This window comes from Zonotrichia leucophrys, chromosome 8, assembly GCF_028769735.1.
Source record: "Zonotrichia leucophrys gambelii isolate GWCS_2022_RI chromosome 8, RI_Zleu_2.0, whole genome shotgun sequence".
Taxonomy (NCBI): Eukaryota; Metazoa; Chordata; class Aves; order Passeriformes; family Passerellidae; genus Zonotrichia; species Zonotrichia leucophrys.
This window is the reverse complement of record NC_088178.1, coordinates 8,939,203-8,958,527: the sequence shown is the minus strand read 5'-3', so window position 1 is coordinate 8,958,527 and position 19,325 is coordinate 8,939,203. Positions and strand designations below refer to the sequence as shown.

Here is a 19,325-nt window from a genome sequence, read left to right as displayed (position 1 = left end):
GCAAATGCATACAGGGATAGCCCATCTGCCTGAAGTATTTGCAGCTATTTAGCACAATGGCAACTGGGTCTGTGATCCTTACATCTCTGAATGAAGAAACCTACACAAGATGCAGTGATTTACCTGTGATCCAGTTGCATAACAAAGTGTTAAAACAAACAGCAGTGTAGAAGTCTTCCTTAAATACCTGCCATATATGCCTACATTAGAATTCATACACTCCACAGGGGTATAGTTTTTCCTTTACAGAAAAAAAAAAATAATTTTGTTAGAGGGAATTTCCTTATTCCTAAGAAGAAAGGTTGACATTGCTAAATTACCTTATGAAATTAATTATGAGCAAAGCACCCTCAACAAAACATGAGGACAAATCACTGACCAAAGAACCTGGCACTGGGGGCTCCCCATTATGTCAGCCACAACATCAGAAGAGGGCCAAGGATCTTTTGATAGAGGAACCCATACACTGACTTTTAATCTTTTAATCCAAGCAAATATAAAAATACACTGTTTCTATTGGCTATTTGTAAATTAAATACTGTTTGTAGAGCTGAGAACCTGGCTTTTTATAACTAATTTTCATATAAAACTTCTGTCAGTATATACTCTTTTATATGTATGCTAGTGCAAAAATAGGACCTTAATCCATGGCAAATAAATAGCTGGAAACTGTTCTTTTAATATTTAGGATTCCTTGATTTACTGCTTGAAATTTTTTGGTAGACATAGCAGAGAGTTTCTAAAGCAGCCTAGAGATTTTTAACACATTTTAATTTCAATGAAGGTCCGTTCCTAATTTTGTGTACATTTGGCCTTACCACATTAAGTGCACACTCAGAAGATTACAATAATATGAAGTTTTTATGTCTGATTACAAAAATCAGTTTCATACTGCTTTGAATAGAACTTTTTAAAAAAGCTCCATCATAGTTTTAATGAGTACCATATTAATCAGGTAGCCTGCAACCTGCAGCATTTAAAATATACATTTGAGAAGTATGAGGAGTATATTCTTGCCTAAAGAGAAGAACTGAATTTATTCAGCAAGAAAGCGTTCAATCTGGTAAGAAACTTTTACTTGCAAATGACTTGAATGAGTGATTTCCTTCTCCTGAATCCATGCATATTGAAAGATGCTGCCTGACCCTGCTGCTTCACTAAAAAATTATTCCTTAAAGCAAACTGGGCTGGGCTGAAAAAAATCTCCACAATAATCACTAAGTGTGGGAAAGAATTTGGTATATTCTCTTAATATTGCCAGAAATGTTTCTTGAAACCTTTTTTTTCTTTCCTATGCAGAGGAAAGAACAGCTTCTTTCTTTTTTCCATCTTTTGTTTCTCTTAAGTTCCTAACAGGGAGGCAGCTGCAAGGTGTCTGACTCGCATCTGAACTGGAACTGGGCAAAGACCAGCCCTTGTTTTCAAACACTCCTATGAATAATCAGCATCCACTGGAAAGCATTTGAAATTTGCTGGCTGAAGGCTGGATTTGGGCAGCAGACCTGAAAGGTGGCTTATTCTACTGTTAGATTCTGCCAGCTGTCACTTCTGAATTAGAAGTAAATTTGAAATAGAAATTAGAAATCCACCCATATTTTCTAAATTGTCTACGAATTGAAGTTGATATGCATAGAAATATTACTTATGTTTAATTTCTAAATTAATTTGCATAGAAACAATTAATAAAGCTCCCAGACTTCACAGGTAAAGCAAATGTCTGGTTAAACTTTACAAAGGCTTGTAAATATTTACTAAATGCATACTTCATGTCTTCTGTAGATTATGATGCAAATTCATCTAGCAAACAAAAGGTACTATGGATCAGACTGCAAAGATTTGCAAATACTACCAGTAAACCAAATGCTGAGCTAATACAGTTGTATCATAAACATTTACATTTTTGAGTGTCTTATCTCTCAAAGCACTGTAGTTTGAAGTGATGTTTATAAAAGCTCCCCCATCCCCTTTGTTAAACTTGTACTTAAAGCTGACCTGATTATGAAGATCTGCTATCTCAGTCTTGTTGGGAGGACACATTGATTAGAAAATCAAGGAAAACTCAATTCCATCCAAGCAATGATCTCTGCCCAGGAGTCCATTGATTAATTAATGAGTGTGTTTACATGGGTGTGTGAGTTCGAGCAGGTTAGCCTTTGCACATACCTGGCTGCAAGGACAGTGACAGCTCTGGAATGCAGCTTCCCTGAACCTTAACAACAACCTAGCACATGCATCACATGAAAGTCCTTACCCAGCCAAGGTGTCACTTTTGGTCATGTCCACCTTAAATCATCATCTGCTCTTAAGCAGGAAAACTTAGAGCCCTTTACAGTGCATTTTTGGATAAATAACATTGAAAGGTTAAAAAAGATGTTTGTATGATCATGCAAGGAGTCAATAAAAATGTGGAATACTTGTGGACATGCATATTCTATATATATTTAGTTAATACACTAAAGTTTGTTTATTTATTTAGTATAAATATATAAATAATATTATAGAAATATATACATCATTTATAGTATTTAGTTAATAAACTCTACTCTCATTGAAAGAGACCTATTTCAAATCTTGAAAGAGTACCTTTAAAGAAACTGAATGATGAAATCACATAATGTAGGTATGTGGTGTTTTTTTAAAGTACAGTATTTTGTTTTTAAGTATTGTCTCATGACAGTGTTATGGCTAAGCATTTTAATGGAGAAATTGATGTTTGTGAATTTAGTAGTTTGGAAAACTTTGCACAGGGGAGATGACATAGCCACTCATTTACAACCGGGAATGGGTGTGGATAAGATTCAAACAAGGTGATAAAACCCCCAAGCCTCCAGCGCCATTAAAACGGGGCTGAGAGCAAACTCTCATTGCAAGAAATGCTTTTCAAGTCTGTAAGGTGTGACAAGGTGATTCTCTTGTTAGGAGATGTACTGATATCTGCTGAGATAACATAAACCTACTGTAACTTATTTGAGGAACAAGGACTAAAACAGACCCAAGTACACTCAGGGGTGAGTGGGGAATTCTTGGTACAAGGTATAAACTGCAGATCATATAAAAGTATTCTAAAAGATATTTATTATGGCCATAGAGTGGGAAATAGGTTTTGATTTTGCCATTTTTGACAAACCCCTTGGTGTTCCCAGGGGAGAATATGTCTTTCAGCAAGCTTTGCTAACAATGTTCTGAAGGAAATCCCTTTATGGGTTTCAGGAGCACTTAAGAGGAAGATCACTTTATTAGCAGTATGCTTTACATTAAATTAATTGTACCTGGCAAGTGAGGAATTCTGTGATACTTAAGATTCCTTAATTGACAATATGTCAGCTCCAGCTTATGGCGATGATGAGCCTTTTCTATCTCTCAAAGCTTTTCTGGAGTTATTTGGGGTGGCAGATTTAGATCTGTACAGAGTTGGATTCAGTCAGTGAACCCCAAACCCCTTCATAGGGTGGCATTTTTGTGTCGGGTAAATTCTGTTTCCTGTGCTCCCTGTGAATCTCCCTGCACAAAGCATGGGTCCTTGCAGCTTGCATTAGGAAGATTCAAATTCTCCCATGCTAAATACTGAACAGAATAATTTTTGTCTTCAGAGGATTTGTGCTTTTGCCTTTCCTCTGTTCCTTTTATGCCTTCTGTGCTAAAAGAAAATCACTACATGTGTGAATGTAGTGGTATCAACTTGAAAAAAAGTAATTGGCTTTTCTTGGGACTTCTCTGCCTTGCTCTGCTGCTTCCAAGTGACAGGATGTGTGGCCATTTTTTTGTGTGTTTCTCATCTCCCTTTTGGAGATTTTACCCCTACTTTGCACCACTTTTATAGACCCAAACCCACATGGTTTTGATTTGGCAGAGAATGGCAGATTGCTAACAGAAAGGATGTGATGCTTGTTTTGGATTTGGCTTGGTGTTTTTCATCTACATCTCTTGTTGCCTCCATATTGAGCTTGGTTGTTAACTAGAAACTGTGCTCTATGGTTTTTTGGACTGATAACAAATCTCATGAGGTTTGGGAATCCCATGAGGTTTAGTAAGGCCAAGTGTAAGGTGCTGCTGGAGTCCAGAAGGGGCCACCCAGTTGATCAGAGGGATGGAGCACTTCTCCTATGAGCAAAGGCTGAGAGAACTGGGTTTGTCCAGCCTAGAGAAGAGAAGGCTTTGGGGTGACCTAATTGCAGCCTTCCTGAAAGGAGCCTACAAAAAATATGGACAGGGACATTTTACAAGAGGATGTAGTGACAGGGCTAGTGGGAATGGTTTCATAATGAAACAATAGGTTTATGTAGGGGGATACAGTATGGGTAAATGAAGGTGGTATAGAATATAATCTTATTGCCCAATGAGTTGCAGCTGGACCAATTACTAAAGATTAGGAGCAGGCCTGATCTTAACAGGCCACACCTGTAGCCAGTAAGAACAAGTGGTATAAAAGAGTGGATTGGTAGGCTCTGGAGTTAGATGGCTGCTCCAAGGACCAAGAAGAGTTAGTGCTTAGAGGAACTGCCTATGAGGAACATCAAGGAGGTATGAAACTTTGAGGATATGGAACCCTTGCACTATAATGATAATAGAACTCATGATATATAAGACAATAGGTTTATATTAAGCACTATGAATAAATTATTTGTTCTGAGGGTGCTGAGGCACTGGCACAGGCTGACCAGAGAAGCTGTACGTGCCCCCATCCCTGGAAGTGTTCAAGGCCAGGTTGGATGGGGCTCTGAGTAGCCTGGTTTAGGGGAAGGTGTCCTTGCCCATGGAGGGAACTTGGAACGAGATGATCTTCAAGGTTCCTTCCAATGTAGGTCATTCCATGATCCCTGAGATGGAGCTGCCCTGATGGCACTTCCATTCTCCTCTTGTCCAATCCAGATGAAGTAGATTTTTGCATATTTTTTCATTTGTCCTTTTACTCTAAAGCATTAATAAATCTGGGAGAAAATTAAGGCTTGTAGGTCTAATTCAATTTACATGAGATCTCTTTTACTGTCAGTATGTAAGAGCTGAATTGTTTAAGTATCTGTATCAGTTTTAAAGCTCCTTTACATTATTAGACTGGTAAAAAGATGTATAATGTATATTGGTAAACTGCAGTGGAAGAATGAGTAGGAATCTTCATCTCTAAGTTATCTATTTTTCAGTTGCTTCTATCTACAAAACAAATGCTCATCTCTCCCACCTCCTGCAAATTCTCTTATATCAGTTCCTATGCTAATGCATTAGATATAATTTAGGTTGAGGTCAGCTATTTTCATGTTATGCAAAACTTACAGAAAAAGGCTCTGTGTCTTTTGGATTACATGTAGAACAGCTGATTCTGAAAAGACAAAGTATCAGTTGCTTCATGGCTCTAATTTGGAATGGAAAACCAGAGTAAAGTAAACTACACTCACAGCTTCAGAATATACTAAATTAATCCATTTTCTACATATCTAGAGGTTTTGCTTTCAGTTTTTCCTTCTTCCTTGATTCTCTTCCAAGGAAAAGCTGAAACGAGGTAGTAGTAAGAGGTGGTTTTGAACACTAATACCTTTCCCAAAACATCATCTTTCATTAAAAGCTGCTGTGGTTGCAAAACAGTCTGGAAAACATGAACTAAGTGTAACCAGGGCAGAGATGTCTGCTTAAACTTTCACAGAGTCTGAAATAATAGCTCTGAGAGATGTGAGCCTCATCTCAACAGGGTGTTCTCTCATATGCCTTCTATTTTAAAGCTGAACTTTCTCTACTCTTCCTGCTGTTCCAGGCAGGCAAGGTTTAGTCACTGCATGCAGTCAATTTACTCCAGTGACAAGGCATGTATTTACTTTGGGAAAGAAATCCTACCTTTTTTTTCTCCAATTATGATAAAATGAAATCTAAGGGACTGAATGGTCCTATCTGCCAAGACAGGCCCTAGTCCAAGAGTGGCTGGAACGGTATGGTAGATCAGCTTGACAGGCCGCCAGACTGCAAAAGTGGCAAGCATCAGCTGCTTAAGAGAAGAGAGAAATAAACACACAATAGACTTATAAAATATTTATTGTAATTCAAAATACAGATCTATTGAAATCCTGGGGTTTTTTTGGAGGTGGGATGTTGGGAGTTGTTTTGGTTTTTCTTCTTTCTTGTACACCTCAAATAGAAATTTTTCACAAGTAAAATGTCTCGATATTTGGATAATCATCTGATCCAAATTCAATCTTGTTAAAGTATTGGCCATTTTTTTGCAGAAGAGACTTTCACATTCTGTGTGCTTTGCAGTAGGTCTGGGGGGAGAGATGGAGGGCAGAAGGGAGGCAGGCACAAAGACAGAGGTACAGACATGACTATAGTTGTGCCCCATAGCCTTCCCCGAGTGTTTCTTCTCCTTTTGGTTCTGTAACATCCCTGGGTGCTGGATGCCTTGCTCTCCCCATCCCCTTGCTAGAGCAGACATGGGCACTGCTGCCTTCTCTCCAGACTGATCCCACCAGAGAAGTTCAATTTAACAGTGGGTGAATTAATGCTGCCTGCTGTGAGGGCCCCTCATGGAACAAAAACACACATTTAACTGTTTTTTTTTTTTTTTCTAAAAAATCCCGGAGCTACATGAAGTGCGTTGTTATATGCTAAGGATACAAAGCCCCAAGCAATTTCATTTACTTCAGTGGGAGTTGCAAATACTGGCTGCTAAAACACAGCCAAAAATTACCACAGAATGAGGACAATCCCCAAGCTAAGGTTTTTGCCATAACATTCAGCTCTTTTTGGTGCACATTGATACGATTTATTATTAGTTAATCTATGTCCTGTGAGGTGTGTAGGATGCGCAGTGAAGCCAAAACAATATTGGTTTGGAGAAGTTAATATTTGTAATTTCCTGACTTTTGAATATTTCATTTTTCAGCCCCAGTAATGCACTAATACTGTTTTATGTGTTTAATATATAATTGGCTTGAATTTTTTTCATCTTTTCAACTGTTGATATGATGATTAGCTTCTGGAGGAAGAGTGAAAAGAATGACGTTTTTTCTTTGGCCCAGTACCACAGAATCTATTTTATGCACTTTTTCATTACAGTGTTACTATGTTGGTGAGGGAAACTTGGTGTAGGTGGGAATTTGGCTGCTCAGTGCCTCTCAGATGAATGAGACTTGGAAGCCTCTCAAGGACGGTGTTATTTTTATTTCCTTTCCAAACTCGAGGGAAGCACTCGAAGATTGAAAGCTTTTCATGTGTGTTTACAGCACGGTGCGTTTGCTCCAGCCGTCCCTGCTGCAGCAGCTCTTCAGCAGTTTGGGACAGTGTTTGTTTAGCACTCGATAAAACCAAAAGCGAAGCAGATTACAGCAGGTTAAATTAACATTTATGACCTTTAGCACGAAAAGCTCCCCTTTGCTGCTGCGCATGAAGAGCCGCTAGGATGTGTCAGTGCCCTCACGGGCCGGACCCATCCCGGGAGCGGTTTGAGCACAGGGTGCAGGTGCCCGTGAGGGGACACCTGACGGTGCCCACGCGCGGCCCCGGCCCACCCGCCGGGGCTCGGGCCGGCTCCGCAGCGCACCTGCCGCGGAGGGCACGGACTGCCGCCCTCCCCCGCCGCCCTCAGGTGACACCAGCCCCGGCGGCTCCCCGGGCCGCCGCGGAGCTTCCTGGTTCCCAGAAGGTGCCGGAGCGGCTGCAACAGGAACTGAGAGACGGGGGAGGAGGCGGTGCCGCGCTCCGCCGCAGTCGCGGCCCGAGCCGGGGGAGCGGAGCGGAGCAGCCATGGGCCGCCGCCCGCCGCTGCGCTGAGCCGCCCCCGCCGCCCAGCGCTCCGCGGCCGGCGCTGCCCCTTCGCCCCTGCCGGGCGGGGCGCTTGTCCCTGGGGGCGCCGGGGCCGCCGCCGGGGCCCGCGATGTGACCATGGACAGCAGGTTCAAGTGAGTGCTGTGTATGCGGGGCCGTGGCGGGGCTGTGGGGCGCGGCGGGCCGAGCCGAGCCCGCGCGGAGGACAGGCGGCGAGCAGGCCCCGTGGCTGCCCCGGTCCGCCGGGCCCGGCGTCCGGCGGGCGGGGACGGGAGGAGGGGGAGCCCACCCGGCGGGAGCGTGCGAGGGGCCGGGCGCGTCCGCCGCGGCCGCTGAGTGACAGCGGGAAGGGCGGGCGGGAGGCGGCGGGGCCGGAGCCGGGGCGAGGCGGGACCCGCGGCACGGGGGGAGCGGCGGCGCCCCCCGACCCGGCCCGCGGCGGCGGAGAGGAGGAGAAGGAGGCGGCCGCAGCCCCGCCGGCCGCTCCCCCGCCCCACGCCGCCTCCCGGCCCCGCGGCGGCCCCGGCATCGCCCGGCTGTGCGGGGGACGCGCTCGGCAGCCGTCTGCCCGGCCGGGCAGAGGCCCCGGCGCCGGTCAGGCTGTGCCGGTGAACGGGGCCTGTGCGGGGGTGGCAGCGCGGTCCCGAGGCCGCCGGGCCCAGCAGAGCTGCCCGCCGCGGGCCGAGGCTGTTACAGACATCCCTTTAGGAGGTCACAGAATTGTCAGGGTAGGGAGGGAGCTCTGCAGATCATCCAGTCCTCTCGCCTTGCCAAGGCAGGGCCATGTAGAGCAGGTGACACAGGAACACTTCCAGGTGGGTTTGGAACGTCTCCAGGGGAAGACTCAACGACCGTCCTTGGGCGGTCTGTTCACTGCTCTGGCGTCCTCAGTGTAAAGTTCTTCCTCACGTTCAGGTGAAACTCCTTGTGTTTTGGCTTGAGGCCATGGTGGTTGCAGACCACCCTTCTGTCATTACAGCCTGGCCGGTGCAGAAGAGGTTCTTGGGGTGTTCGGGAGCACTGCCGTCCGGGCTGCCCTCCGGCAGCGGCCGCCTGCTCCCGTGACATTGAAAGTGACAAGATGTTACACACGCGTTTCGGCAATTGACAAACACTCCGTGTCTGGACGCTCTGAGCAGGCTGGCACCGCGGAGCTGGCAGGGAAACGAGAGACGAGAGACAGGCTCACAATTCTCAGATTAGTTTGACACATTTTTGACACTTCTGAGTGTAGTGGGATGTGAAGAGTAAACTTAGAAGCATTTTCCTGCAAAAGCAGTTTTAGAGTACTACAGTGAAAGACAGAAGGCAGTATTACTTCAAAGACTTTTTTTGAGTGTAACTCATCTAGGAGTTGAGGTAGAAGCACTCATTTGGTGATTGTAACACAAACCGATTCACATTAAAAAACCCCAGCCTGAGAGAATAAACCGAAGGCCTAAGCTAGAGCAATGTCATGGGGAGATGTCATTTTTTTTCAAATGAAGGATTTTTGTGGTTCAGTTTTCTAGGTGACTCAACCAAGCCTTATCAGTTTCATTCTGAACCTGCTCATCAGCTAGAGGAACAATGGACAGTTTAACACCAGATTAAATCTCCAATGTCCTGGATTTACGGCCTTGCCGTAACTCAGACCAGAATTTCATCTCATATACCCAGGATCAGTAGATAAAGGATTTCCCCACAAAATGCCTTAAAATGCAAGGGAAGAGTGTGATATGGGCAGGTTATGTCTTCATAATCTGAATTAGACTATAATTGTGTATCTCAATTGACGATGGTGCTGAGGTCAGTGAAAGCATGTACTGAATCAATTAATTTGTGACAGCTGAGTTTTTCCCTGGCTCAGCGTTTGGATTTCATTCAGTACTTTAAATAAAGAAACAACAATGTTTTAATTTGCTTTATGCTTTATGTGAAGCATTCTAGAAACCTGGAACCAAGTCTTTTTTTTTTTCCCCCCTATGCTTAAATCTCCAGCTGATTTCAGTGGGAGTGTTACACAAGACAGGAGTTCCACTGTGAGCCTTTTATGTGGTTAAATAGATAATTGATATGGGTGCGGTTATACCGCTTGTTTTTAATATAAATAGCAGTGTGCTTGGTAGGCAGAGAGGGGTGGGTGGCGTGGTAATGGCATTTAGGCCCGTTTCAATGAATATGTAGTTTGGGATTAGGTTGAGTGTTAATTGCTGTTGGCACACGCAGCTTGTTATTATCATCAGGTGGAAGAGGCGCCGGCCGTCACCCGCAGCTGCCCTTGATGGCTCCTGCAGATAAGGCGGCTCCTCTTCCTGGCCAGCTCGGGCTTGTGGCCATCCCCGCTTCGTGCACTCGTGGTGGCTCTCGCAGTGAATCACGCCTGAGGTTCAGCCTTTAGAGGCCCAGCTGGCGATCAATATCTGCTGAAAGAGGAAGCCAAACGAGTCTCGGCCTTGGGGTGGTAATCAGGTGCATTTAAAGGACAGCGGCTAAACACAGGGCGTTAAAATGAAAGTCTAATGATGGGCTGTTCCTACTTAGTAGAAATAAGACATAGCTTTAGAAAAGGCTGCCTGTGACTCCATTAATGTTGCAGATTGATTGATAAGGAGTTTGGTAGCTCTTTTTTCTCAACTGTTAGATGAGGTATGGTGAAGCGACTTAAAAGCTATTTGATATATAAGGCAGTGACAATAAAATGTAAATGAATCACACAGTTTAGCTTGTTTATCTTTCTTATTCCTTTCTTAAGGCTGTATAGGGAAATGTGACTTTTTAGTTCTTTCTTAGAACTAATCTGAGTACTAATTCTGTTTTAATAATATTTTAATTCTATTTATTATTCTACAAAAAGAATGGAAAGAATATAACAGTAGAAATAAGATCTGAAATATGTATATGATAATTGGTTGTATTTATTTCTTCTAGGGAAAATCCGGAACGTACCTTTGATTTGGTACTGAAAGTAAAATGCCAAGCTTCAGAAAACGAAGGTAATACACTGTGTCTGTGATATTTATATAGAGAAATGAGAGCTGGAAAAAAATACTTGGCATGCCAGTCTAGTGTTATTTTGTACTTTGAATTGCTTTTGGGCTGAGATTGTGTTAGAATGTGCCTATGATTAGTTTTTTGCTTTTTAAAATCTATTACTTTGTAGTTGTTGTGGGGTTTTGTTTTCATTTTAGCTGTTGTAAAAATATTTTTGTTCTTCATGATATATTTGCAAACCCTGAAGTGTATTTTCTACTCTTAAAATGTTGATTTTTGTGTAAGATTTCATTTTAGAAGAGCAATTGACTTCTGTCTATCAGGGGAATGTTAATTTTGATCAGTGTGATAGAGAGAAAGTAAGTTATTTTCTGAAAAAAATAGGAAGAGACTTTCTTTGTAGCTCATGTTTGGCAGCTGCCCTGGTTTGCTGCATCATACAAACAGCAGTGAGAGCTGCCTTGAGCTTGTATCAGCCGTCACTTTCACATCTCTATAAACACGAGGTAAAAGAGATGTAGTAGTGCAAGAGTTGTCTGAGAGAGGCTTTTTTTCCCTCCCCTTGGGTAAAAAGATGGGCTTTCCAGTACTGAAATTAAAGTGACCTCTTGAAAGTCCACTGGGGGAACTGGGTTCATGTTCTCATCCGAGGTTGTTGGCCTTACAAAAGCAAAGGGAGAGGAGGAGTCTTGTCAGGGTTGTATTGTAGTCATGTTAGTCTGTGACAGCTGTGTCTTAATCACAACTATAAAAACAATAAACTACATCTTAAAACAGACTATATTTCTTGTCCTACTGTGCTAATGGATACTGTTTCCAGAGTTTACTACTTTAACCAGTTAGAGGCCTGTAGAAGTTTATAGCCGCACACTATTCCTTGGTTTTTTTTTTATATTTCAGACAGCGTTTCTGTTAGTGAGTTGTCAAAATGTGTCTAATATGTTTGGGAAAAAAACCCTTTTTGTTGAAGCTAAACAATTGTGAGCCCTCAGGTCTTTTAATTATTTTTGTTGCCAGCCAGCACCCTCCAGTTTATTGCCTGCTTTTTGATTTAGTGTTGGTATTGTCATAGTTTGGCAAATCAGGTGGACTTTCCTAACTATGATCATAGTTGTGGCTTGGATCACATGCGCAGTTTTTGCCTTAGTGATTTCATAGATGATGTCTGGGAACCCTGTTTAGCTACTTGACTTTGGATCTGCTCCTCCTTGCATTGTGCTTTTAGTCTCTGGGCCCACCCAATATCCCTTCCTGGGGGCCTGTTCATATCTTGGCTTAGGCCTGGCTTCAGGCTGCAAATTCTATTCCCTTTCTTCCTTTCCCCCCTGAGAGCTAGACTGTTGGTAATCCTTCCAGGTCTTCATCTTGAAATCTGAATTTTGGTCCTAGGCACTTCCCTTGTCTCTCTTGCTTGGTAGTTTTGCTGTTTATTACTTGTCCTCGTGGAGAGAAGCATTATTAAGAAATGTGTGTCTCCTTGCACTGTGACACAAGTTAATGTGGGGACTGTTTGTGGCTGTATTGAGGTTGCACTCCCTGCTATTCTCCCTTTTGTTACAATTGCTTCTGTGCTCTGTGGGCTCAGTTGCTCTTGGTTCATGGGGTGGCCAAAGACAGGAAGGGGGTTTGTTACCAGTAATATTTTGGAGTCTGCAGTGTGTAACTGGTGAGAGACTCAGGCGTCTTCAGCTGGCCTGTAGCTTGTGTTAATTCTTGCATGCATCCAGATCAGGACAAAAGTACAGTCTCCTTTTGCCAATCTAACAGTGCTGGCTGAATATTCCAGTTACCATCCTGTTGTACTTGGTGACCCATCTGGGATTTGTTTTAATGTCTTTCATATCATATCTAATTCAGATAACAAACTCACTCCAGTGAGGGCTTGACATCATATTTACATATGGTATTATGAGCACAGTGATGTATCAAATTAATATATCTGAATGTTAAAGTTATCTAAAGGAAATTCACAAGGGACAAAAGTGTATTGTCTTCAGTGCCACTTTAGAAATGGAGCACAGGGCTTGTCATGCAAAACAGGGAGCTTTCAAGGTTGGTTTATTATAAGGCCTAACAAATTTGACAGTTACCCTGTATTGTAGGTCTTGCCTTTAAATAGATTTTCATGCTAGGATAATCTTTTGAATATATCATACTTGAAAACATGATCCGTTCACCTGGTTCTTTGCTCATGCCTCTTTCTTTCTTATGAAAGAGATTTGTGTTTAAATAGGGGCTTTCTCCCTCGCATCCCATCTGCTCCTTGTACTTGATCCTGAAGCTATGTCAGGACTGAATTTGTGACATCACTGTCACCAGTGTTGCCGTGGAAATATCACAGCCACAAAATTATGATCTCCCTGCATGAGTGAGCAGCAGGAGAAGCTGACTTAGGAGCGAGGAAGACCTTAATGTGACCTGTGTATCTCTAAGCTTTTTCTTTTCAAGCTTTGCTGTAGTCTCTGTTCTCCTGTATTTTAATTTCCCTGTGCCAATGTATAACTGTTCTAACAAATCAAAATGGAGGTGGCCTTACTGCATGTGGAGCTCTTACTAAGATGTTTTTATGAGGATTCTGAATGCCTGTAACAGTCGGACATGATAAAGAATTTTGCTGTTAAAATTGTTTAATGCTTTTGTAAAAGCATTTTTTCATAACTTCTTAATTACAACATAGCTCTCCAGGAATGTAGGTTTTTCAGACTTTACATTGTCCTAGGACTGTTCCAACTGTAAAGGATCATACATACATGAAATGGAGCAGCATATCATTTCTTACATGTGTTAAGAAATTTGTTCTTCAATTATTCCACTAATTATTTTCAACATAGGCGAACCCTTTACATTGAGTAGAACCCAAAGAGATTTCATCTAAGTTAGTATGAATTTATCACTTCATGTTTGGTAGGTAGCTCTTGAATTGGTTACAGGCTCAGTTGTGCTAGCATATACTTATTTATAGGTGGATCAAAATTTTGTTTCCCACTGGATACATGGTTTCTGGATTTTTTTGTGATTTAAGAGTAGCTTACGTACTTGAATATTTGTTACTCTGTTTTAATCTACAGGAATGCATAGCAGCATTGCTAGAACAGTGATCTTCCGACTCTTTCCTAAGACAGGAGAGGAAAAAAAAGGATATTCTCTACCTAAATATTCTCATAATTCCCTCAACGGTTTAGGATACATACTTACTTGATTTTTAGAGTAAATCTCCAAAGAGGAGACAAAACCCTTAAAACCAACATGAGATTGTAGCCCAGATCATAACTTTGGGTCCTTTGCAGTGCTGAGGATAGCAAACATCAATTAGTAACTAGTTGATGTGACAGCTTTTACTTAGGAAAATTCATAACCCATTTCTTGCAAGACTTTTGAGATGAATTAGCTTCTGTTCAGCAGCGTTTGCTAAGTGACTGGGACAGAAGTGCTAAGCTATTCTAACAGCCTGGTATTTGCTAATTGTGTATTTGGCTTGCAATGTGAGTAGCACCTTACAGAAAAAAAGGTTTTACACTGCCTTCCAGGCAGTTGCATATTTTTGTAATTCTTTTCTGTGTTATTCCTTAATGAACAGTGAACAAGAAATAGCAAAAATGTGTGCTCAATTTAATATCAGCAGCAGGCCTTCTGTATTAAATTTTCACTTACAGACCCATAGGGCAGCTTGATAACAGATATTATCAAAACTGCTCTGTTATTTTAAGGACAAGAATTTCTCTTTAGCTTGAAAAGCTTTTTGCACTTTGAGCTGAGTCACCCTTACTGGGTATCAGGAGTGAAGCAGTGGTTCAGTTGTCCTAAGTGCACAATCTTACATAAGGCTATTGCTCAACAGCTGCACCTACAGCAGCTTTACTCTCCTCCTGGAACTCTTTTGTCCCTTGAAAATTACACTGCAGCTGGCACTGGAAGATGAGTTGGAGCCTAGGAATTGTCTGAATAAAGCTGTCTGGAGCAATTTTTGTTTTTTTGTCATCCAGATCCTTCTATCATGAAAAGTAAATTGAATTTCTGAAAGGTTGATGTTTCTGAACTTTTCCCCAGGACATGTCCAAATGAATAGTGCCATTGTAATCTCTGTGAGGAGTGTATGTTTATCTGTGTATCTATGAGCACACAAGCATGCACAGGTTGTACATACACACCTCTAAGTGTGAGCAGTAGGTTTGAGTTAATTGGGTAGAGAGGAAGCTGGCAATTTAACTCAGTCTATAATTTTTATATCCTGTGCATTGATTCTGTTAAAATTGGATTGCAGATGCAAGAGGCAGTGCAGATACAGCAGCCAGCAGTAGAAAAGCAATGTGCAACAGCTTCTGTGAACATAAAGTTTTCAGTGTTTCTGTCCACAGTTTGCCGAGAAGATGACTCAGATTGGTCTCAGTGTGGTTAAGAGAGTGCTGTCTGCTCTACCTTCTTTTTCTTTGATTATAGCACATTAAAAAAAAACAACAGAGAGGCTCCTTGGAGGCTGCAGGTAAATCCAGAAAAGTCAACTACTGAATTGTGGTTTGGGTCTAAAGCAGTCCTGACTGTTAAAGTTTTACTTGAAAACCCTTTTAATGTACCAGTTCATTTTCTGTCTAATCTAAGAATAATTGTTGGAACACCCTTGAAACTTGGTTTCTTTGTCTCTATTTCTTTCTTAAATGCTAAGAAGTCTTATATAGCTCTAGGGCTAGACAACGTGATTTCCGGAGAAGATGCTAAATAGATTGTTGAATTGCATGAATAACTCCTGTAGTTTATTTTGCTTCTGCCAGAATGATAATAAATCTTAGTGATGTGTGATCTCCAAATGATTTTTCTGTAAAGGGCCTTATATTCATTAAATATTTAAGAAAAAGCCACAAATCCAGTTTAATTGTGTGTTTGGTAGAGTTAAAAACTGTATGCATTAAGTCCAGGAATTAGTTTAGAAATGCAAAATTCTTTGTATGAGGTTTGATTGCTCTCTGTTAAGGTATTAACAAAGTATGTAAATCCAGAAAGGCCCCAGTTCCAAAACCAAGTTTACTGCAGTTGCTAGTTTTGTCCAAGGGTAATCTGTCTTGCTTTGGTAAGGTTTAGATTTAGAGTCTTCCAAAACTGCCCATAGGTTGTGGACTGAGCAAGCAGCACTTTTTCTTCTGTTTTTTTCTTCACTCTAGAGGGTTGTTTGTTAACCACATTTTCTGAGCCACTGGGTGTAACACGCTGATCAAGATAACTTCTTTCCTCTGCTCTACATTTTTTTGTACAGCATCTCTTGAACCCGATGAAAAAGATAATTCTGTCAGAGTAACACATGAGGAAGTCTGCAGGGGTTTTTTTTAAGAGCAATAAAAACTTTTGATGCAGTGGTTATATATTGCTAATCTTTTTCCCTGTTGGTTTTAGCTGGAAGGGTACTAAAGTGCTGGCCCACAGAAAATTAGGTTTCTCTGCTTTTTTAAAACATGCTCTGTTCTTCAGGTGACTGTGGAGAGCAACTATATGTTGCTATGAACTAGAAAAGCTTTCTTAAAGTATCTAATTTATGTATATATTTTAGTCTCAAACACTGTATTAACATATTAAAATTGAATTTTTCAATTGGTAAAATGTCATTTGACAGCGTTGGATATCTGCTTATAGTCTTAGCTTAGATGCAGTTTTTGTGTATTAGGAAAAAAATTGTTTTTATATTCTTCAGAAGTTTTATTGAGTTTAACATCCGATCCCCTGCCCCCCCTGCCCCGACTCAGTAACTCATATGTTATCTAGGTTAGTGCTACTTCCCTGTGGTGGTTTCTTGCTTTTCTCTTGAAATTTCAAAGCTAAAAAGGACATTTAATCTAGCCTGGTTTCTCTGTAGGATTGACTGATGAGGAGAAGAAAATATCACAGTCTTTTTTTGAGGGTTGTGTAAATGCTTTAAAGACAGAAGCAGGTAGTATATGAAAAGCAGGTAGAGCATCACTTGTGTCCTTTAGACAAAACCAAGGAATATGAGCCAGAGTTTGGCTAAAGTTCTCTAGTGTACAAACACTAAGCATAGCTGTAAATCCTTCATAAATTATCATCTTTAAACCCTGCACTTGTAGCTAAATGAGTAATTTCATTGTGTTCAAATTTCTGGCATTTAATTGGAAAGCCCCTGAGGGTATGAACAATGTCTTCTGTGTGTTTGGACTGTCACTAGCACAGAGTGGGTGTTTGAAAATTATGAACAACAAAACCAATTAAGACAAGAATGATTCTGCATCTAAGATAAAGATGGGCATTTTGATGCTTTTTACCTTTTCCTCATTTTCTCCAGAGACTGAGAAATGCAGTGTAGTCTCTACAGCTTTTAGCTTCTCCACAGATGCGAAAATGTGGAGAAAAATGTTGCCACTTTTTAGTGTCTCATTTCCTACAGATCTTTTTTTTTTTCCAACAACCTCCAGAGATTCTTGGATGTATGTGTAATTTGGAGGTGGGTGCAGATATGTGTGTGTAGGAGGGGAAGGGGTGAGAGCTGCTGAAGAAATAGGTCAAGGAAGCCCTTTCTCCTATCTCGCCTGCATTCTTTACCGGGGTGAAGAGAGCTCAGTGGGGAGGGCCGACCCTGCTCCCCAGCGGCCAGGGGACAGTCCTGGGAGGAGTGGCAGGCTCTGCTCTGCTGCAGAGATTCCAGCTGCCGTGCTGCGGGGGCAGGCTCTGTGCCACCACTGCTGCTGGAGATGAACTGTGTGTTCCCCTGCAGGCACTTGCCCGGCTGTGTCAGTTTTTCATGTAGTGCCATATGTCACTTTCAGCCGTGTGATCAGGTTTTGGGCAGTGAAATGAAAAGGGAAAAACTTGAGTTAAGGGATACAAATATTAAGTTGGTATAAAAAGGATTTTATATAAATTTGAGTAGAATGAACCAACTAGTAGTAGTATAACTAAATATAAGTTGAAAACAGCAATATGTGTAATGCAGTCAATCAGTATGAAAGTTGATGTTCTTGTGCTTTTTTCAAATTTAATTTTAGTTTCGTTTTAGCACTTCACTATTTGAGATGGCTGCCTGGGGGATAGTTTGTGGGCTTTTAAATTGCTTGCATTCAGAAGTGTTAAGAGTTTGCGTATTTTCCTAAGCTAATGTCAGCATGCTTCAGCCCTCCCACACACTGAACAGCCAGCCCATCGTACACAGAGATTTATCTTTCTTCAATGGGTATTTTATGCTGCTTCCTCTCTTCATATATAATGTTATGACTTTAATTTTTTTTTTAATATATGGAGGATTTAAAATCTGCTGAAAAAACTTTGAAAACTGGTTCAACTTCCAAGGTTTAAAATGCTTTTTTTGCAAAGCTGTAAGGCACTTCTCTGTCTATCACTAATTTCAAGAGGCTGAAGTGTAGGGTTTCCTGTCTGGTTAACAAAAATAGTTTTTTAATTCTTTTTCCTTTGCCACTGAAGATATTATCTGGAGAATGGCAGATGCGTGTACATGCACATGCTCATCATCTAACTGTTGAAGTAGATACTTCTGTATATAAATAAAACAAAATATGATCAGGGCTGCAAAGGGAGGAGTTACACAAATTTTTGTGAAGAACTTAAAAACTCCTGAAGCCAAGTAAAAAAAGTGCTGGTTTTATTCCTTAAAGTAATGTAGTAAGAGTGATTTGAGCCTAGCATTGCTGTGCAACTAATATGTTAAGAATCTGTATTTTTCATGGCAGGCTGATGTGTGGTAATTCCAAGATCCTGATAAAAAGATGATATTTGCAGGCAAATACTTAGGGTGGAAGATTGTATCTGACTGACAGAGTAAAAAAGTGCTGAAAACATTAACTTCTGATATTTGCCTTTAATATTTTTCCATGTATTTTGGAGAATTGTACCTTTGTGCTTAGAACTGAATAATTTGGATGAACAAAGACTTTTTATGTTTTGTGAATCTGGTTTAGGAGAAAATTTTAAAACTTAGTACTAAACTTTATTTGGAAAAAAGAAGAGAAAAAGCAGAAGTTAAGAAAAAAGGCCTGAACAAGATTTTGGGTGTGGTATCTGCGCTTCCTGCACTGGGAAAGCCAAGGCAGCAGTTTACAGTCATACTGTGTTCCTTTACAAAATTCTCAATCCTTGTTTGGAAGGTTTTGTCCAAGTGTTAAATCCTTAATTAGAAACAAGGTTTGAACAACGCCCTTAGATTATGTTTCCTCAATCTGGTTTCTTTATGCGTTTGAATGGGTATTCAGATGTAGATTGAAACCTAGCTAAAATTAAAAACTTGTGTCTGAAAAGAGCATATTGGTTATTTTTAAAACTTTTAAAACTTTCTTAATTAATGACAAGTTTGATCATCATAGAGGCATAATCATCATAACCAAGGTACTTTTCTGTAAGTGGTTTAACACTGCATTGTTCCTTAAACTCAGAACCATAGAATGACACAAATACTTCCTGTGCATCTGACTTTAGATGCTGTTCAATATCAAGGGTTTTATTTGTTGCACCACTCGAACCTGTATTAGAGCACATATAAGTATTGTTAAGTTGTGTTGCCATTGTGGGGATGGGGTGAAATGTTTGGTTTTGGGAAGAGGCAGTTCTTTTGCTGTGTCAAAGGGCTGGCTAAATGCAAAAATCTCTTTAGTAGTTAA

At 41.1% G+C, this 19,325-nt stretch overlaps 1 protein-coding gene across 2 annotated transcripts in view; it reads left to right on the top strand.

Annotated features, from left to right (window-relative positions):
* The first annotated feature begins 7,702 nt into the window (after positions 1 to 7,702).
* Positions 7,703 to 19,325, top strand: part of DENND1B (DENN domain containing 1B) — a 151,471-nt gene continuing 139,848 nt past the window's right edge. For both annotated transcript variants that reach the window (XM_064719657.1, XM_064719656.1), the window contains exons 1-2: positions 7,703 to 7,880; positions 10,657 to 10,721. In XM_064719657.1, coding sequence (XP_064575727.1) covers positions 7,864 to 7,880; positions 10,657 to 10,721 — 82 coding nt within the window. In that variant the 5' untranslated portion in view covers positions 7,703 to 7,863. The remainder of the gene's footprint in view (positions 7,881 to 10,656; positions 10,722 to 19,325) is intronic.